Below are 17355 nucleotides of genomic sequence, written 5' to 3'. Positions count from 1 at the left end.
CTGTAAAACCACAACTTCTTCGTTTTTACACTTCAGATTTTGTACAGATTAAACAAGATGTAACGTGTTCATTAGTGAGCTTTAGAGGTGCTCGGAGTCAGATTTTGTTACTTTTGGACAACGCCAGGCTAGCTGTTTCCTCCTGTTTCCAATCTGTATGCTAAGCTAAGCTAATAACTTCATATTAAATGGCCACATATGAGAGTGGTGTCTCTTCTCAGACTCCTTTAACCAGTGTTTTAACATCAGGTTCATTTCCTGTCAGTCACACATACATGTAAATAAAAGGAAGATAGTGTTTATAGGAACACAGAAGCCAAAGATAACCAATGTATTCTTTTTCACAATGAAAATCTTGTTTATCCTTTCTGGTAAGATAAGTTATTGACATTGTCTATTAAGGCATTATAGTAGCTTATGTTTATATTGTAATTTTGTATAATCAATTGCAAACTTTAAAGGGCACAACTCATGAAAAACTCACTTTTCAGTGCTCGTGCACATACATTTGGGTATCTGGAGTCCCTACCAACCCACAAACTGTGAAATAAGACAACCCGGTCAGTTTCTTTGTGGGCTGCCTAGATCAGATTCAACAAGCTATTCAGATTTGGCTCCCCTTCCTATGTCACATGCAGGCTCATTATACCGCCAACAGCTTGAGTACTATCTTTGCAAAGGTGCACCATATTTATCTCGCAGACTGGGCTTTTTCAGGAGTGAGGCTTAAAGAAAGAGGCGCTAAAATGGAGCGTTTCAGACAGAAGGTGAATACAGGTATATTCAGACAGACAATATGAGAAAAATAATGTGTTTTTTGAACATTAAAGCATGTAAACATGTTCTAGTAGAAACCCCACATACAAGTATGAACCTGAAAATGATCATGATATGTCCCCTTTAATGGCCCTATACTGTAGAAGAAACCTTTACAAGACTAACCTGACACAATGTAAATAAATGAAGGGCAAAATACTAAAGCAGAGAGCTCTCCATTTTACACTATACATTTGTGTGGACCTCAACCCTCTTTATTCAAATCATCAATATGTCCATACTTCACACTGTATAATATAGCTCCTGGGTTCATTTATATAAGTTGTATTTTGCTAGCATAAGCCAGCCTGCAAGGATAATTGTGAGGAGGCCTTCAGCACGAGAGATACTTCAAACAATGAAATTATGAATGCAGATATCCCAGCCGGAGTGTGAGTGGTAAAAAGATTTTGCAGTGGGGGTTGTACACACACTGAATGCAATTACCATAATTTCAGATAATGTTTGAAATAAGACGCAGGGAAGGAGCACATGAGGGTGACCGCTTGTGAGATTACAATAATTGGTTCCCTTAGTTCGGGGGGAAGAAATGAAAGGTGCCTTGCAATGATGTTGCAAAACAAAGAGCAATTATCATTGATTGGTGTCTTTTAAAATATTCAGAGCATCAATCCCATGTCAGGATATATTTCTCATTAACTTCATCAGGACTCTAGATATGCCGGCACTACCTCACAGCTTGCTGAATATACTGCCCCGAGAAGCAGCCATGACCTTCATTTGAATAATGTTCTATGAGATAAGATAGCCTTTTAGTTCACCTGAGTTCTTCATAAATATGCCGTTTGCTGGGCTCTTTTATCTGGAGTGACATTTTCATATGGCAGGGCTGACCTGCACCTGTGCCGCGCTGGCTGACATCACTCTTGTTCACACTGAATACAGAATACAAATGAGCACAGTACAATTCAGCTCGGCTTCAGTTTGCTTTGAATAGTTTTTTGCCAATGCCAGGCACATTTTAGACGGTTATTGATTGAACCACACAGAGCTGAGATAGAACAGACTAAAGGAGCTGTCAAGACTGACCATAGCCCAGAAGTAGTTGGCCATCTGCTGTCGGTTCTGAAGGACGGCCCAGAGGAAGAGATCCCTCCAAGGATGTTCACAGCGCTCCTCTAACTCGGCCAGGTTCTTCTGGGTGTGGAACAGTCGACCCTTCGCTGGCTTCTCCTGGAGCGCACAGACAGTATTAAATATGTAAACAGAGTAGCTGCATGTAGTACATGAGTCATACAATCTATTGCACAATCTATGGTCAATATTGCAAAACCAATTACTTCCTCAGCCTGGTAGTCTGCCAGTCTGTCAACAGGCTATTTCAAAAATGTATGAAACATGCTGAACAGACAGAGCTTCTGTAAAGAAACTATTTGATTTGAGCTTTAATTTCTCCCCTGAGATCATCACCTTTTTTTATTTGCTGTACAGCAAGATACAGTCAAGATACAAACAGTTACACAACATATAGAGATGGGTAATTAACTGCAAATCCAGAGGGTATATTTAGACAACATTTCTCAGGGTGTAACAGGAGGTTTGGTGTGCGCTGAGCCTTCTCTTCCTTTCTGCAATTATGGTGGAATTGAAGATCCCTGCCCCCGTCAGCAGGGGCGGATTTAATGATTTGGGGGCTCCAGGCAAACGGCGTCTTGCTTTACTAAACTACACTAAGTACATATTTTGACTCCAAGTGAAGAGCGAAAGAGAGGCATTATCAGCACAATGTACTTACATGTGACCTACTTAATGTCTGTTCAAGGTGGAGCTTTCAATTCAAATATGATGCTGGATAGTTTACTGATTAATAATGCATCATATTTTAATTGTTATAATTTGTGAGTCAAATCTGAATCTGCAACGTAAGCAGTAACATTTCTCTGTAGGGTAAATGTAGTATTACAATGTTTTCCTCTGAAGTAGTAGTACACAGTAAGTTGTATTACAGATGAGTTGAACATTTTTAAGTGCTTTGGGGGCCTTTTGTAAGTTATTTCGGGGTACAATGAGTTAGAATAGTAACTAGGGCTGTCAATCGATTAAAATATTTAAATGCGATTAATCGCATGATTGTCCATAGTTAATCGCACATTTTTTATCTGTTCAAAATGTACCTTCAAGGGAGATTTGCCAAGTATTTTATACTGTTATCAACAGGGGAGTGGACAAATATGCTTGTTTCTGTAAATGTATGGACATATTAATTATTGGAAATCAATTAACAACACAGAACAATGACAAATATTGTCCAGAAACCCTCACAGGTACTGCATTTAGCATAAACAAATATGCTCAAATCATAAAATGGCAAACTGCAGCCCAACAGGCAACAACAGCTGTCAGTGTGTCAGTGTGCTGACTTGACTATGACTTGCCCCAAACTGCATGTGATTATCATAAAGTGGGCATGTCTGTAAAGGGGAGACTCGTGGGTACCCATAGAACCCATTTTCATTCACATATCTGGAGGTCAGAGGTCAAGGGACCCCTTTGAAAATATCCGTGACAATTTTTCCTCGCCAAAATTTAGCGTAAGTTTGGAGCGTTATTTATCCTCCTTTGCGACAAGCTATATGACATGGTTGGTACCGATGGATTCCTTAGGTTTTTGTAGTTTCATATGATACCAGTATCTTCACTCTAGTTTTAAAACTGAGCCGTTACAACCTAAAAAGTTGCATTAATGTGTTAAAGAAATTAGAGATGTTAAAACGAATTTGCAATAACGTGTTAACTTTGACAGCCCTAATAGTACATAATTCAGTATTTTTCATATCTATCTAAACATCATAATAAATCTATAGCTGTTAGGGGCCATTTTATTTGGGGCCCCAGGCAGTGGCCCACCTTATAACGGTAAAGTTTGCCCCTGCCTGTCAGGACCTTTCTAGTTGGTCACAAGAAAAATCTGATGGATCGCATGTTGACTAACAGGATAGAAAACAGGAAAACTACATGCTGTAGCTCTGATACATAAATCATATTCAATTTTCCCTGGGGTTACCTAAAAATTGCAACAGCTTTATTAGTTAGATTTTATGTTTCACTCCTACGGTCTGTATTCCAGGAAGTGAGTTTACCATGAAGTCTGTATACTGTCTAGTATTTCATAGCATCTTTCAGGCCTTTAACAGTTTCAAATGAAACAGTCTGAAAGGGTTAGAGGGGGAAACCACTCTCCGCTCGAAACTCATCACTCAGCAAATGCAAACTGTGACAAGGGGGCACAGATAGATATCGCTTCTTTTTAAGGTGTCACAAGCCTAAAAGAATGAAAACCACTGCAAGAAGCAATACGAGGTGGAACTTAATGCACCAGTTGAAAGGATTTCTCATTCAGTGCAGTATGTATGATTTACTGGAACTTTGGAGACAGAGTATATCACTCACTGTGGGAATCTTTTGGTAAAAGCCTTTGCAGGAGTCGTGGAGAAAGTCCTTCAGCACTTTGGCGACCTCGAAGAGGGTGAAGCGGGGTTTCCGGTCCCCTTGCTCAGGCGGATGGTGTCCAGGTGGACCAGGTGTCCTGGCAGCTCCAAGCAGAAGCTGCTTCTCCTCGTACTTTTTGAGGAGCAGGTTGTGAAAGAGGCTCTTCTCCGACACGGACCAGTACAGCTCCTGCAGACGACCGTAGGTAAGGAACTCGCCCAGGTTCACGCCGTTGTCCACGAAGAGGCGCACAAAGTCGGGTTTGTCATTGACCAGTGCGTCCATCATCACCTCTTCAAGGTCGCATGCCTGTAAAGATCATTGTTACAATGGCTCATAAAGCAGCTGTCTCCGCTTCTTCCTGTGAAAATTTTTTTGTAATTGTCAGGCAGATTATGAACCTTAGAGCCATCACACGCCGAGCACTCACAATATCAAATGACACTGATAAACCCCTAAGCCAACACTTCACATTACTTCCATCTGGTCGGAGATATACAGAACACTGAGATGGAGAAGAAATCGCTTTGTTCCTTCTACAATAAGAGCCCTGAACAATTTGCGTCACTGACACTGTTGTGAGCTGGGATGAAATGAGTGCATACATTTTAGATTTTTTCATACGATTTTGTGTGTTATCTGATCTGTATATCTGTATGTTTCTGTGCACTGGCTGTGGAAACAAATAGCCCTATTGGGACAAATAATTCTAAATCTAGCGATCTACTGTAGGCTATTTTCTCCTTTACACTGGCTTGCCACTCTTATTTGTGTGCTTTCTAATGAGTCACTAGACAAGAAGTCCCTTTCGTATTGATTGAATACAAATGTAAATGAATAAGATTAAAATGAAAGACATGCTCATGAAAAATTGGGTTTTAGCCACGCTAACTGCATGGCTCTTGGGATTGTTGATTGGTCCACCATGTGGTTTGGACTGAAATATCTCAAAATCTAATGGATGGGTTGCCAGTTTCATGGTCCTCAGAGGATGAATTCCATTGGATTTGATGATCCTCTGATTGTTTCTCTATTGTTCCACCATCAGTGGACCATACATTGTGGTGTTCAGTAATATGTCCTGTCAGCTATTCGATGGATGTGTGTTCATTACCAAATGTTAGCATGCTAACATGCTAACATTTGGGGGGCTGTGGCTCAGAGGGTAGAGCAGGTTGTCCACCAATCGGAAGGTCGGTGGTTCGATCCCCGGCTGCTCCAGGTCACATGTCGATGTGCCCTTGAGCAAGACACTTAACCCCAAATTGCTCCCGAAGGCATAGCCATCGGTGTGTGAATGAGTATTTAGATTAGATGCTGATGGGCAAAGTTGGCACCTTAGCAGCCTCTGTCATCAGTGTATGAATGTGTGTGTGAATGGGTGAATGCTGACATGTAGTGTAAAGCACTTTGAGTGGTCGGAAGACTAGAAAAGCGCTATATAAGTCCAAGTCCATTACCATTTAACACACTAAACTAAGTAAAGTATGTTAGAATGTTCATTGTGAGCATATTAGCATACTGACATTAGCATTTAGCTTACAGCACAACTGTGCATATGTATAGCCCATAGACTGTGTATAAGAAGTGGACACAGTCACTGTTTCGTCACCCATTAGTTTGTGGACTGCCGTTTTGAAGCCTTGAGTTCGACATTTTGGCCATCGCCATCTTGTTTTTTTGCAACCAGAAATGAAACGAGAGTGTGGCGCTAAGGTACAACTGAAAGCTGAATAAGACATTTTTAGGCGACCAAAATGTTGCAATTAACTTTCATGAACTGAAAACACAGTGTGAAAGGGTTAAAGTTCTAAGACAAAAACAAGACAACACTCAGACCGGAGAACGCTGCGATAGCGACCTGTCAATGGTTTGTGGTCTATTTGACTCTACTGTAAATGGGACCATAATTTACTAAATGAACATCATGCTGTATTGAAGAAGACTTGAAACTAGCGATAGAGACCATAAAGTCATGTTTACAATGTTTACTGAGGTAATAAATCAACTGAGAAGTAGGCTCATTTTCTCATAGACTTCTATATAATCAGACTTCTTTTTGCAACCAGAGGAGTCGCCCCCTGCTGGCTGTTAGAAATAATGCAAGTTTAAGGCACTTTCACTTCACTTTTCAGAACCGGAGGTCGCCCACTGGTAATAGCCTCACTGAACCGCTAGTATGGTGGTAGACTCTTGTTTTCATTTCATTCGTTAGATATGTTAAACTTTAACTTGATTGCCATCTGAACTTTATAGTTTTAACCACACTGAATATAAGATCAAATACCAGAGTGTGACAAACCTCTTATGAAATTACTATTTGTCTCACCTTCCAGTCCACATCCCCATTAAAGATGTCACTCTTGGCAATGTCCACTCTGTTCCAGGCCACAGCCAGCTTCAGTTCATCCAGGAAGTCTTGAGCTTCCTGACTTTGGCTCTTACACGCTGATACACACACACAATACAACAGGTTCACAACCTATGATGTGCTCAAAATGTCAAGGCTATCTCTCCAGGCAACTCACAAAACCAGTGCTGTGATTGTACGGCTCGAGGAAATTGCAAGTTTCTTTGACAACATATCTTTCAAAAGGTACTTTACCCTTGACTAGAGCTTTGAGGATGACCGTGTCCAGCTCAGAGCTCTCCTGTTCGGGGTCGTGGACGGTAAGGAGATGCCCATGATCGAGTATCTTCTGAATCTGATTGGCAGTTTGACAGTCAGTTATTACAAACACACCTCATCTGAGTGAAGAAATGTGCTTTTTTTGTATCGCTAATGCATTGTTTTCTAAAATTACAATGCCTTCACTGTGTGCGTCAGCTTGCAAAAAATATTCCATTATTAGTTTCTTTCCCTCCTCCTCCTTCATATCCTTAATTAGGTCATCACATACACATTTTCAAGATAAGGATGAAAATCCCACATTAGCTTCCCTCACACTCTTCCCCAGTGTGCCCCATTTTTCTGGCAACGTGAATGTGATGTGCATATGTGCCTGCCTCCATGCTGTGCACATCGCTCTCACCAGCTTGACCCAGTTACTGATGTCTGTGCTGTGGTGGGCATTTGGAAAGGTGTCCAGCAGCAGCTCATGAACACTGTCCATATCCCAGCAGCCCCTATTCATCAGCGTGACGAGGATGTCAGCCACGCCTCCTGAGCCTGCCAGGATCAGCCATGGTGTCGAATTGCCAATGCCTTTGTACATCCGCTGCAGACGGGGACACAATGTTCTGACTCGCAGGTAAACTTACAAACATCCTCGTTCTCACAGAATAACTTCTCAACTAAACAGAGCGTTATATTGATCAGTGTTAGCTGCATTCCATAATCTTGGTTATGGCTCTATTCATGCAAATCTGGTAGCTTTCTAGCCAAAGAGATTAGTTTTGTGAAAACGAAAAGAATTTGTTTCTCCGTCTGGCTTTGGCCCGAGACTTCAGGCGGTGGCACAACCAAAATTTGATGTGGAGCCTAATTCTCGAGCCTGAGCTACTGTTCAGAGTAAGACTGTGCACATTCACATGACAAAAGACATCTAGCTCTCAAAAAGGTCTCTTCGTGGTCACATATTTAAAGTTCTTGAGTAACTATAACGCAGCATAATGAAATGAAACTTGCCTTTAGGATCCTGGGCTCCCCGTGGACCAAGAGACACAGAACAGGGATCTCGAAACTGCCTGTGCCTGCAAGCAGCAAAAAGTACATTCATATAATAATATCATCTCAGAGTGCCTCAAATTATTACCACTCTGGTATTACACTCCCACTGTTGTGTGAGTGGTGAATAGGCTTCTGTCAACTGGCAAAACAAGCATTGTCTGACCAAAGTACGTAGGAGTGAAAAATATCTTTTTCACAGGTTCCCTTTGTCTCCGAGTTGTGAGCAGTTAAACCGAAGAGTGATGTTCCCTATTGTTAAATTTGAACAGTTTTGGAGGCCTCAAGGGGTGAAACTATCCAACGGTTGAAGGATCGATTAGCATAAATGGAATATAATATGTTTTCATTAGTGTATAATCACCTGAAACCAAGAATCGTTGTGTTATAGAATGAGCCGTTCATATCTACATAGGGAGCGGGTCCTCTTCAGGGAGTCCGTCATGTTAAACCACCATGTTTCTACAGTAGCCCAGAACGGACAAACCAAACACTGACTCTAGAGAGAGCCTTTTACTTTTTTACGTTACCTGAAGGCCATCGTAGTTCTCTGACACACTTGGAAAGGGAGGGGTGAGCAGAGAGGTATTCAGTTGGTTGCAATTTGCAACCACACCACTAAAAGTATGATATCTTACGAAAAAGTTGTTCTTCCTTTTTAGTTCGTTTTCCTACGAATGTCCAGCAACACGTGTCAATTTTCGCTTGTTACATGCATACAGTTTTTTTCAAAATAAACTTTTGTCCTCACAGGAAAAAACTTCCTTAGGTTTAGTCAAGAAAACGACTTAGTTAGGTTTAGGAAAAAATCATGGTTTGGCTTAAAATAACTCCTGAAGTGGCGTTACTTAAGTATGTAAATTATGTGATGAATAAATCCACGTTGACTTCTGGATTCACACGGGACACGAACGCCATGTCCTGGGTGAAATTCCAGTATTTTTTGACCCACCCATCCACCCCGATCTCCTCCCTACGTGGTGTTGGGCGATATTTAAATTTCCAGGTTCATGAATACGTGAATTACACACAAATTGATTTCATGGGATATACACGAATTACAGTACATTACTTTTCGTAGGTATAACTACGAACAGTGTATATGAGATGCCACTAAATCCTACACACTGCTCCTTTAAACAAAATTGAGCAGAGAAAAGTTTTTTTTCTCTCTCTTCACATTTATCTTGTGACTCCTTGGGAGGTCCCGACCCCTAGGTTGGGAACCAATATTAAGAGGTGCACACTATGTGCTCGGGTTTCAGAGGAAAAAAATAAACTTTATACTTTATATACATTATACAACTTTGCACAATGGTGGCCTTGAAAAGCAATAAGATGTAACTGTAAAGCAAGCTTTTGACCACTTAAGTATGCTGGAGGAGCAATGTTTTTGAGAATTGGTCCGTGTTTTGTTTGTCTGAGCATGCAGGCGATGCGATATACACTCCTGATGCTCCTTTTAGGCTACTCCACTGACTCACAGAGAAGCAATGCCCCTGCAAAGGCAGAGAAGAAGAAGACCGCAAGCTAGCACATATGGCACAATTTATATTATATGTATAATTTACATTTATTTATATTTATATATTTATATTCCAAAAATGTTTTATGAGGAAGGAAATGCGCTAAACACATTTTTAGACCTCAAGGGTACACACTATGTATTTTGGTGAGTGTAAACACAACTTTTGTTTGCTTACAAGAAAACTACACCTTGGATTACCCAGAAATCTTGTAAAGTAGCACCAGTTATTTATCTAATTTGTGGTTTGAAGACAAAGAATGCTAAAGGGATGAGAGTGCTTAAGTTAACACGATAATAACACATTATGGCAAATTTGTTTTAACGTCACTAATTTCCTCAACACATTAACGCAACTTGCGTTTTTTAGGTTGTAGCAGTCTCAGTTTTAAAGCTAGAGTGAAGATACTGGTATCATAAGAAACTTCAAAATAATCAATTGGTACCAACCATGTCATACTAGGTTGTCTAGCAAAGGAGGCTAAATAACGCTCCAAACGTTTGGTGAGGAAAAACTGGCATGGTCATTTTCAAAGGGGTGCCTTGACCTCTGACCTCAAGATATGTGAATGAAAAGGGGTTCTATGGGTACCCACGAGTCTCCCCTTTATAGACATGCCCACTTTATGATAATCACATGCAGTTTGGGGCAAGTCATAGTCAAGTCAGCACACTGACACACTGACAGCTGTTGTTGCCTGTTGGGCTGCAGTTTGCCATGTTATGATTTGAGCATATTTTTAATGTTAAATACAGTACCTGTGAGGGTTTCTGGACAATATTTGTCATTGTGTTGTGTTGTTAATTGTTTTTCAATAAGAAATCTATACATACATTTGCATAAAGCAATCATATTTGCCCACTCCCATGTTGATAAGGGTATTAAATACTTGACAAATCTCCCTTTAAGGTACATTTTGAACAGATAAAAAATATGCGATTAATCATGGACAATCATGCAATTAATTGCAATTAAATATTTTAATCGATTGGCATCCCTAATATTTTTACTTCCCTTGGGCAGCGAAGAGTCCACAGAATTTCAACCCCCATAGAATTTAAATTGCAGACGTGCTGCAAAACACAGCTCTGAGTGCGTTTACTCGACTACGTCACTTGTGTACAATTTTGAGGCATATGATTTTACAACAAGCCATATGAAAAGGTCATAAAACATGAAGCAGGGCTTTTTTTAAAAAAAGCTATCAGTATATGATGCAGCTACCTGTACTACGAACAGCTCGACAGTGAAATAATGCTTCATTCATACATAATTTAACATCATGACAGGGACCGTTTGTTGAGATTAGTACTCCTACTTTAAATATGTAAGTGCATTTTACTGTTTATATATATATATATATATATATATATTTACTTATATAAGTAAAAGCTTTAATATTTTAAATTCCGGTATTGCCATTACTGCTGAAATAAAGGACTGCTATGACCTAAGGGCTTTACCTCCATAACCAGTGCGCTGAAGAGAGATGTGTTTGAGCAGCTTCACCCTCATTTCACTGGTGGCTCCTGGTCTGTTGGGATCCTCCTCCACCAGCACAAAGTGGGAGTGGTGGCTGTCCAGGGAATACACCGAACCATGAGGTAAGTCCTGTGGCTTGTATACTGAAGGCTCATCCACCTTGAGAATGTGAAGACAGAGGACGGCATGAACACATGGATATTAAAGGTGTAAATCTTTTGCTGCTGTTTTTATGTTGTCTGTGTGTATATACAGAAACCTTGGCGTAGTGGCTGGTGAGTAGTGCCTCTCGGTTGTGGATCATGTTCCAGGGTGCGATGCCAATGGCCACTACACGGACTTTAGAAGAGGTGCTGGCCAGCGAGTGATCTCTCACCGCCTGGCCCAAGTGCTTGGTGATGCCAAAGCGAAGGCCATTAGTCAAAATCCATGCCCCTGGAGAACAAAGCAGTTGTATAATGTGTGTTTGTTTGTGCACTTTGTAGCAGGATCTAGGGGGAACTAGAAGTGAGTGTATCAAACCAGAAAGTTGTGTCCTGGATTACATAAACAGCTGGCCTATTGATTATGCTAATCAGGTTACTGCCTTGCATGGTTATAAAGCATTTTGTGTTAGTCCTCCTTACAAGCATTGAAAGTCATGAACATATTTTACTCATCATGCATCTAAAAAACAAAAAATATATATTTTAGACTAACATCGAAATAAAAGACAGGATGTCTTCTTGGTAATGTGTTTCTATAGTAAGTCTGCTACCAGCCAATAGGAGGCAACAGAGATTCTCCACCATTGGCTGATGCTTTCAAAAAACCAAGGCCAGGTTTAGCCCCTTGATTATAACCTGTACTCTGTGCAGCCTTCACAAGTCCTTTTCTCAGAGTGTCCCTGAGCCAGGGCTTCATCTGAGTCAGCTCATCTCCTCCCACCAGAGCCACTACCAGGTGTGGGGGAGCGAGGCCCCACTCCTCTATCAGCATCTGGTAGATCAGCACCGGGTCTGTGTTGCTGCACACCCTCACAAACTGGATACAAAGACACAAGTTGATATGTCATTACTGTGCTCTAAAGATGTATCCTGCAAACCGTTATATAACCTTCAGTATCTGTTGGTTTCACCTTTCCTCTTGTCTTTGTAGGGCCAACGAAGTCAATGTCGCCCACTCTTCCGGCTGCCCAGTGACTCTTCTCCCTCTTCATTCTGTTGGCCATGCCTCTGGCTACATTCTCCAGCGTCTCATCCACTGTCGAGCAGCAGGAGCAGCCAAGCAGGACACTGAGACAAACACAGTCAATGGATGTGTGTATTGTATCATACAGTCCTTTCTACCAGCACACAATCGCTGTAGCACAATCTCTGTTTTGCCGCTCTCCTGGAACATTGCCCTGACTATGTTCCTCATAAACCAAAACTATTCTCTCGTCCTGCTCTCCTATAGTGTAGCAAGCCACTTCTATGGTGTTTAAAGCAACCGATAACACCTATTTAATAGCCTGACAACAATCTAATCGGCTGTAAGACTCATCTCTTACCTCTAACTTTTTTGTCTCTACTTTTTCTAAATAAAAAGGTGTAATCTGTCCTATAACCTTTAGCTCAGTGCTTAATTTAAAGGTGTTCTATGCAATATCCACAGCATTAATATAGCAGTAAACAACTATTTTCTACGTAAAGATATAGAGGAGTAATGTCTACCTGAGCAGAGAATGAAGTCACTCTCCCTCTGTATGTGTTTTATTTCGGGTTTCTCTGTGCTTTGTTTACATAGAGGCTATATGCGAACCTTTAGTGCATGTGAGCGTGCCCCACTGCCTAGCTCATGATTGCCGCTCTGCACTGTGCTCATACGGCAGTTACAGTTGATAACACCGTCCCGACCAACCCGTTCTCACTTACAACTTGTCAAATACCGCCGTTTGGTAAGTGCCCCTCGGCATCAGACACCGACGCACGGAGACACCCTTTAGCGTCTGTAATGGTACGTGACCACAGGATCCATCCTTTCCACGCTTCCCATTCATTGTTTATGTAAGCAGCCGTGCAATGCATTCTGGTAGCATGGCGGCGAGTTTCGAGAGATGGGTGTCACGTTTGCTGGTCCTCATTTGCATAAAGTTGAGGTCTAGGCTACTTCATGCAAAACAGGGGCGTCCACTACTGGAAACTCCCGAGAAACTTTTAAACTGACAGTTGTTGATGTGTGGTCTCCGATGCCGAGGGAGGCATAGACCAAACTGCGGTATTTGACGAGCTGGGGGTGAGAATGTGTTGACCCAGCCAACAGCGGGCTCAGCCGTCGCCATGTTGAGAGCTGTGTGGAGGCAATAGAAATGCACTGAATTTCGAATTTAGCACCTTTAACCTACTGTAATAAGTCATAGTTTTGTCTGCCAAGGAGGTTATTGTGTTGTTCTGTTTGCTTTTTGGGGTTTTATTCAGCAACGGATTGCAAATCGTCAATGACGTTTTAAAGCCATGGGCCAAGGACCAACAGATTAACGCCACCATGTGGTTTCAACATATGCCATGCCCATTTCTGTCTCAATGACTTTCCACCAATACCATTCATACAAGCATCCCGTTTTCACCATAATTGGCAATAAACACATTTGACTGATGACAAACACAAAATGTTGTCCTTTTATTTCTTGATATGCCATATTTGATACAGCACTAATCTACACTATTATCATCTTTAATTGGGCAAAGTGCTATTATTCCCAGACAGGGTTGAAGCTTTCTACAGCAATACGATGCATCATGTTGAAGCAGATCCAGATGCAGTGGTGGATTAAAATTCTAAACACATGTTCTATCATTAAAAACAACTAATTTAGATAATTTTGCTTTATTGGAGGTTTATTGGAGGTGTTCTGAGTGCTTTATGGTTCGGCTGATTTGTCCATAATCTGCTGTATCAAGAATGTAGCGCTCTTAGTATTTAATAGAAAACATATTCTACAGCTAGGGAAGTATGGCCAGCTCTCATGAATAATTGAAATAGAAAACTATGCTTGGAATTAGTTAAGGCTTCTTAGGCCAGTACAAATGTTTGCTTCCTGTGGCACCTCTTCTATTAAATGGCCTGCTAACCACGAGTCTGATCTGATTGCTTGCAAATGATATGATGATTTCTTTATCTGTAATTTTTTTCAGATAAGAGTTTCTGCCAGTTGTCATACTGTATATATCACCTCACATGGAGGGAATGGGCCTACTGTACGTATGTGTTCGTACCTGTGCTCCTCTGACCACTCCAGCACGTCCCCACATCGCAGACAGCGAGTCTGTGGCTGCAGTGTCCCCTGTAAACAAATGAACACACAGATATTATGTCCATTTTCATCTAAATCCATTATGACTCACTCACCACTCTTTTCACAGAGTGGAAGGCTCTTAGAAGTACTTGTGGTCAATGCAAAGTTGGCAGAATTTTCATCCTCGCTTCATATGCAAAGTGCTTCCTGCACGATGTTTGAACTAGAAATTCACTAAACACCGTCACTCATATACATAAAACCAAGTAAACTGGGCCACAGCACTGTTGGGCTCCCACCAGAATGTCGAAACATAAAATCCCTCTGATATTATGTCAACCGACAATAATGTATTTAAGTTTTATAAAGCATGTCCCTTGATATTATGACTTGGTTTGTATGTAGTTATTGTTTTACAATGAAAACAGCCACAGTGTGTTTATCTCTGAATGGTTATTTTCATGGAAATAAGTGACAGCGAGTTCAGGAAGGAAACTCATTCATTATTGATACGATTATCCATTTGCCTGAGTGAATGCAGAATTTTTTTTATCAGCGTGGGCTGTTTGTGAAAGATGATTAGAACAAAAAAAATGCAGCACAAGCGCATCTTTGACAAAAAGCCTCCCTGGGTGAGGACAGTGTCTTAATAGAATTGTGGCGCAATGGTTAACACACCGACTGAGAGTCAATTTGTGTTGAGCCATCTGTTCTAATGTAAGTGAGCAGCTTGTTGTGGAGGCCCTTATTTGACTACAGGTCTGGATCTGGGAGGGAAAAGACTATTGGGTATGCAAAGCGGACGATTTGCATGCAAAGGTACGGACACACACACACACACATACATTCCTACAGTACCAACAGGGGACTATCACGCTACACCAACCAAGTGGGGACCTCTGTTTCTGGTCATTTTGAATAAAACAAAAATAGGAAATTTACTTTTACGGTCTTTTCCCAGAATATTACTTTGAATGTGCTTTTTATTATTTTTTTTAAGAAATTGCCAAGAGGGGACTTGCATCCTTGAGACTTGTCTACCTATCAAAGAGGGGACATCCATATACTGTAGTGGACCTGTCTGTGCCCATTCTTTCACCCAATGAGTGTTTGTTTAATACTTTATTTGTTTCATTCAAAAAAATGGATAATTTAAGTTTAATGTTATCAATATTTAAGTATTTCTCTGCGATACAAATGTTACACAAATAATCATGGCCACTTTAATTGGGAATAAATAATGTTTTTCCTGCGACTCTAACTTGGCTGCAGCACTAATATCAAGGACACACACACACAGACACTTTACATCTTGCTTGAAGTCTGGCATAATGAACTTGTCTTTTCTCAAGCAGAAGAGACAACCATCTGGGGATGTCGTAATCTATTTGTGTACATTATCAGGCAGCAAACACACAGCTACAGTATATAAGAGAGTGTGTGTGTGTGTGTGTGTAAAACTGTAGGGCCTTGCAACCCCTTTTACTGTAGACGCACATTGAAACCTCCCTTAAATTTAAAAGATGTATTCATGAGAAAAAGAAAAGCAATATACTGTTACGAAATCAATATTTGTTTTTGAATCTCAACTCGAAAACAGCATCATGGGAAGAAAAATCAATCTTTCACTTTACCATAAACCAAGAGAGGTAAGATATTGCACATAAAAAAGTGTTGCTTACGAATATAATTATGCATGTGGGTAACATAAGGACTGCTTGATTGAGTTAGGGGAGAAATGTATGAAATATGTGTCTACATTTGTAATATTTCTGAAGAAATACATCTCTGCAGCTTGTTAGAAAAAGACAATATCCACAACTTCTGGTTAATATTCAAGTGAAACAACTGTGTAATTACATCTTCCAGTTAAGAAATCATATACAATTTTCCATTATACAACACATAAATCATAGAATGATTTTCCCATATTGCTTTATCACCCTTGACATTCAATGTGATGTGTATTATTAACAGACAAACTGCTTTATGTGAAAACATTAGTCATCATAGAACATATACAGTGTATTCTAACGTTTAATCTATTCACTTGGTCAATAGATGTCCCTACAGTGATAAACAGAAAAAAGACAGCTGCTAGACTGAACATATACTCACCAGAGGGGTGCCTTGTCTCTCCTGCATGACTCAACTGAGCGTCCCTCTCCTCCTCCTCCTGCTGCTGAACCACACCTGTAAGGGGCCCTCAGGTGAACTACCTGGGCTATCAGGAAGTGGTGCAAAGGTGGGGCTCTCCGTCCGTCCAATCCCAGACACCGCTGTGCACCATTGCTTTGCATGTCAGTCAGCTGCTGCAGACTGCTCTCATCAGGACCACATACTCCTGCATGCTGCCTGATGAAACACTTGTATTTCAAATACTTTACTGTTAAAGTGGACAACTTTATTATTATTTTATATATTATATTATATTTTTGGCACGAATATATTATGTGAGTTTTTCTTCTTGCTTTTCTTCTTGCAGATTTTTTCGCAAAGAGAAGGAGGACGACAGAAATCAAGAGTAGCCTGAATCCTTTCCACACAAGTTCCAGTGAAGCAGCTCTGTGCAAAACAATAAGGTGAACATCCTGAGGAAAATGGACTATTTATGTTTATAGTTTATGGTCTGGACTAAGGCATATTCACTGCACCAAATTATTTTATTATTATTTTATTTATTTTATTTTATTTCATTTTAGTATGTGTGAACCAGGGGATAAATTATACCACTGTCTTTTATTTGTTATATTTATGGACTTTTATTTAATGTCTTTTTTCATTGGTAATATGAACAAATATGTTGGTCAGCTGCTGCAAATTGCTCTCATCAGGACCACATACTCCTGCTGCCTAATGAAACACTTGTATCTCGATTACTTTACTGTTATAGTGGACAACTTTACAGCTGAAGTGGACAGCTGAAGAATTATAGGAGATCCAGATTTCAAAATAGCACAATGAAAAATAGATTCGTAATTTTTCCTTTGAACTTCAGCATTGATCGTCACTCTGTCAATGTGAGAGCTTTGCAATATTTAATATGAGTTGAATGGAGGCTAATCAAAGTAATTGTCTGACTAATTTTCAGATTTGTGTTGTGCTCCATCATAACATGTTGGTTTAAGTAGTTCTATGTAACTGTTATACTTGCATTC

At 40.4% G+C, this 17355-nt stretch overlaps 1 protein-coding gene across 1 annotated transcript in view; it reads right to left on the bottom strand.

The window, feature by feature from the left end:
* Nucleotides 1–16397, bottom strand: part of trpm5 (transient receptor potential cation channel, subfamily M, member 5) — a 30677-nt gene extending 14280 nt beyond the window's left edge. The window contains exons 1-12 of the mRNA XM_074622532.1: nt 16316–16397; nt 14178–14245; nt 12059–12215; nt 11784–11964; nt 11201–11376; nt 10923–11100; nt 7895–7959; nt 7299–7484; nt 6872–6971; nt 6596–6714; nt 4228–4575; nt 1867–2010 (exon numbers count right to left, since the gene is read on the bottom strand). Coding sequence (XP_074478633.1) covers nt 1867–2010; nt 4228–4575; nt 6596–6714; nt 6872–6971; nt 7299–7484; nt 7895–7959; nt 10923–11100; nt 11201–11376; nt 11784–11964; nt 12059–12215; nt 14178–14245; nt 16316–16342 — 1749 coding nt within the window. The 5' untranslated portion in view covers nt 16343–16397. The remainder of the gene's footprint in view (nt 1–1866; nt 2011–4227; nt 4576–6595; nt 6715–6871; nt 6972–7298; nt 7485–7894; nt 7960–10922; nt 11101–11200; nt 11377–11783; nt 11965–12058; nt 12216–14177; nt 14246–16315) is intronic.
* Nucleotides 16398–17355: the final 958 nt, after the last annotated feature.

This window comes from Sebastes fasciatus, chromosome 2, assembly GCF_043250625.1.
Source record: "Sebastes fasciatus isolate fSebFas1 chromosome 2, fSebFas1.pri, whole genome shotgun sequence".
NCBI classification, from domain to species: Eukaryota; Metazoa; Chordata; class Actinopteri; order Perciformes; family Sebastidae; genus Sebastes; species Sebastes fasciatus.
The sequence above is the reverse complement of the archived record's forward strand: the minus strand, read 5'-3'. Positions and strand labels throughout refer to the sequence as shown.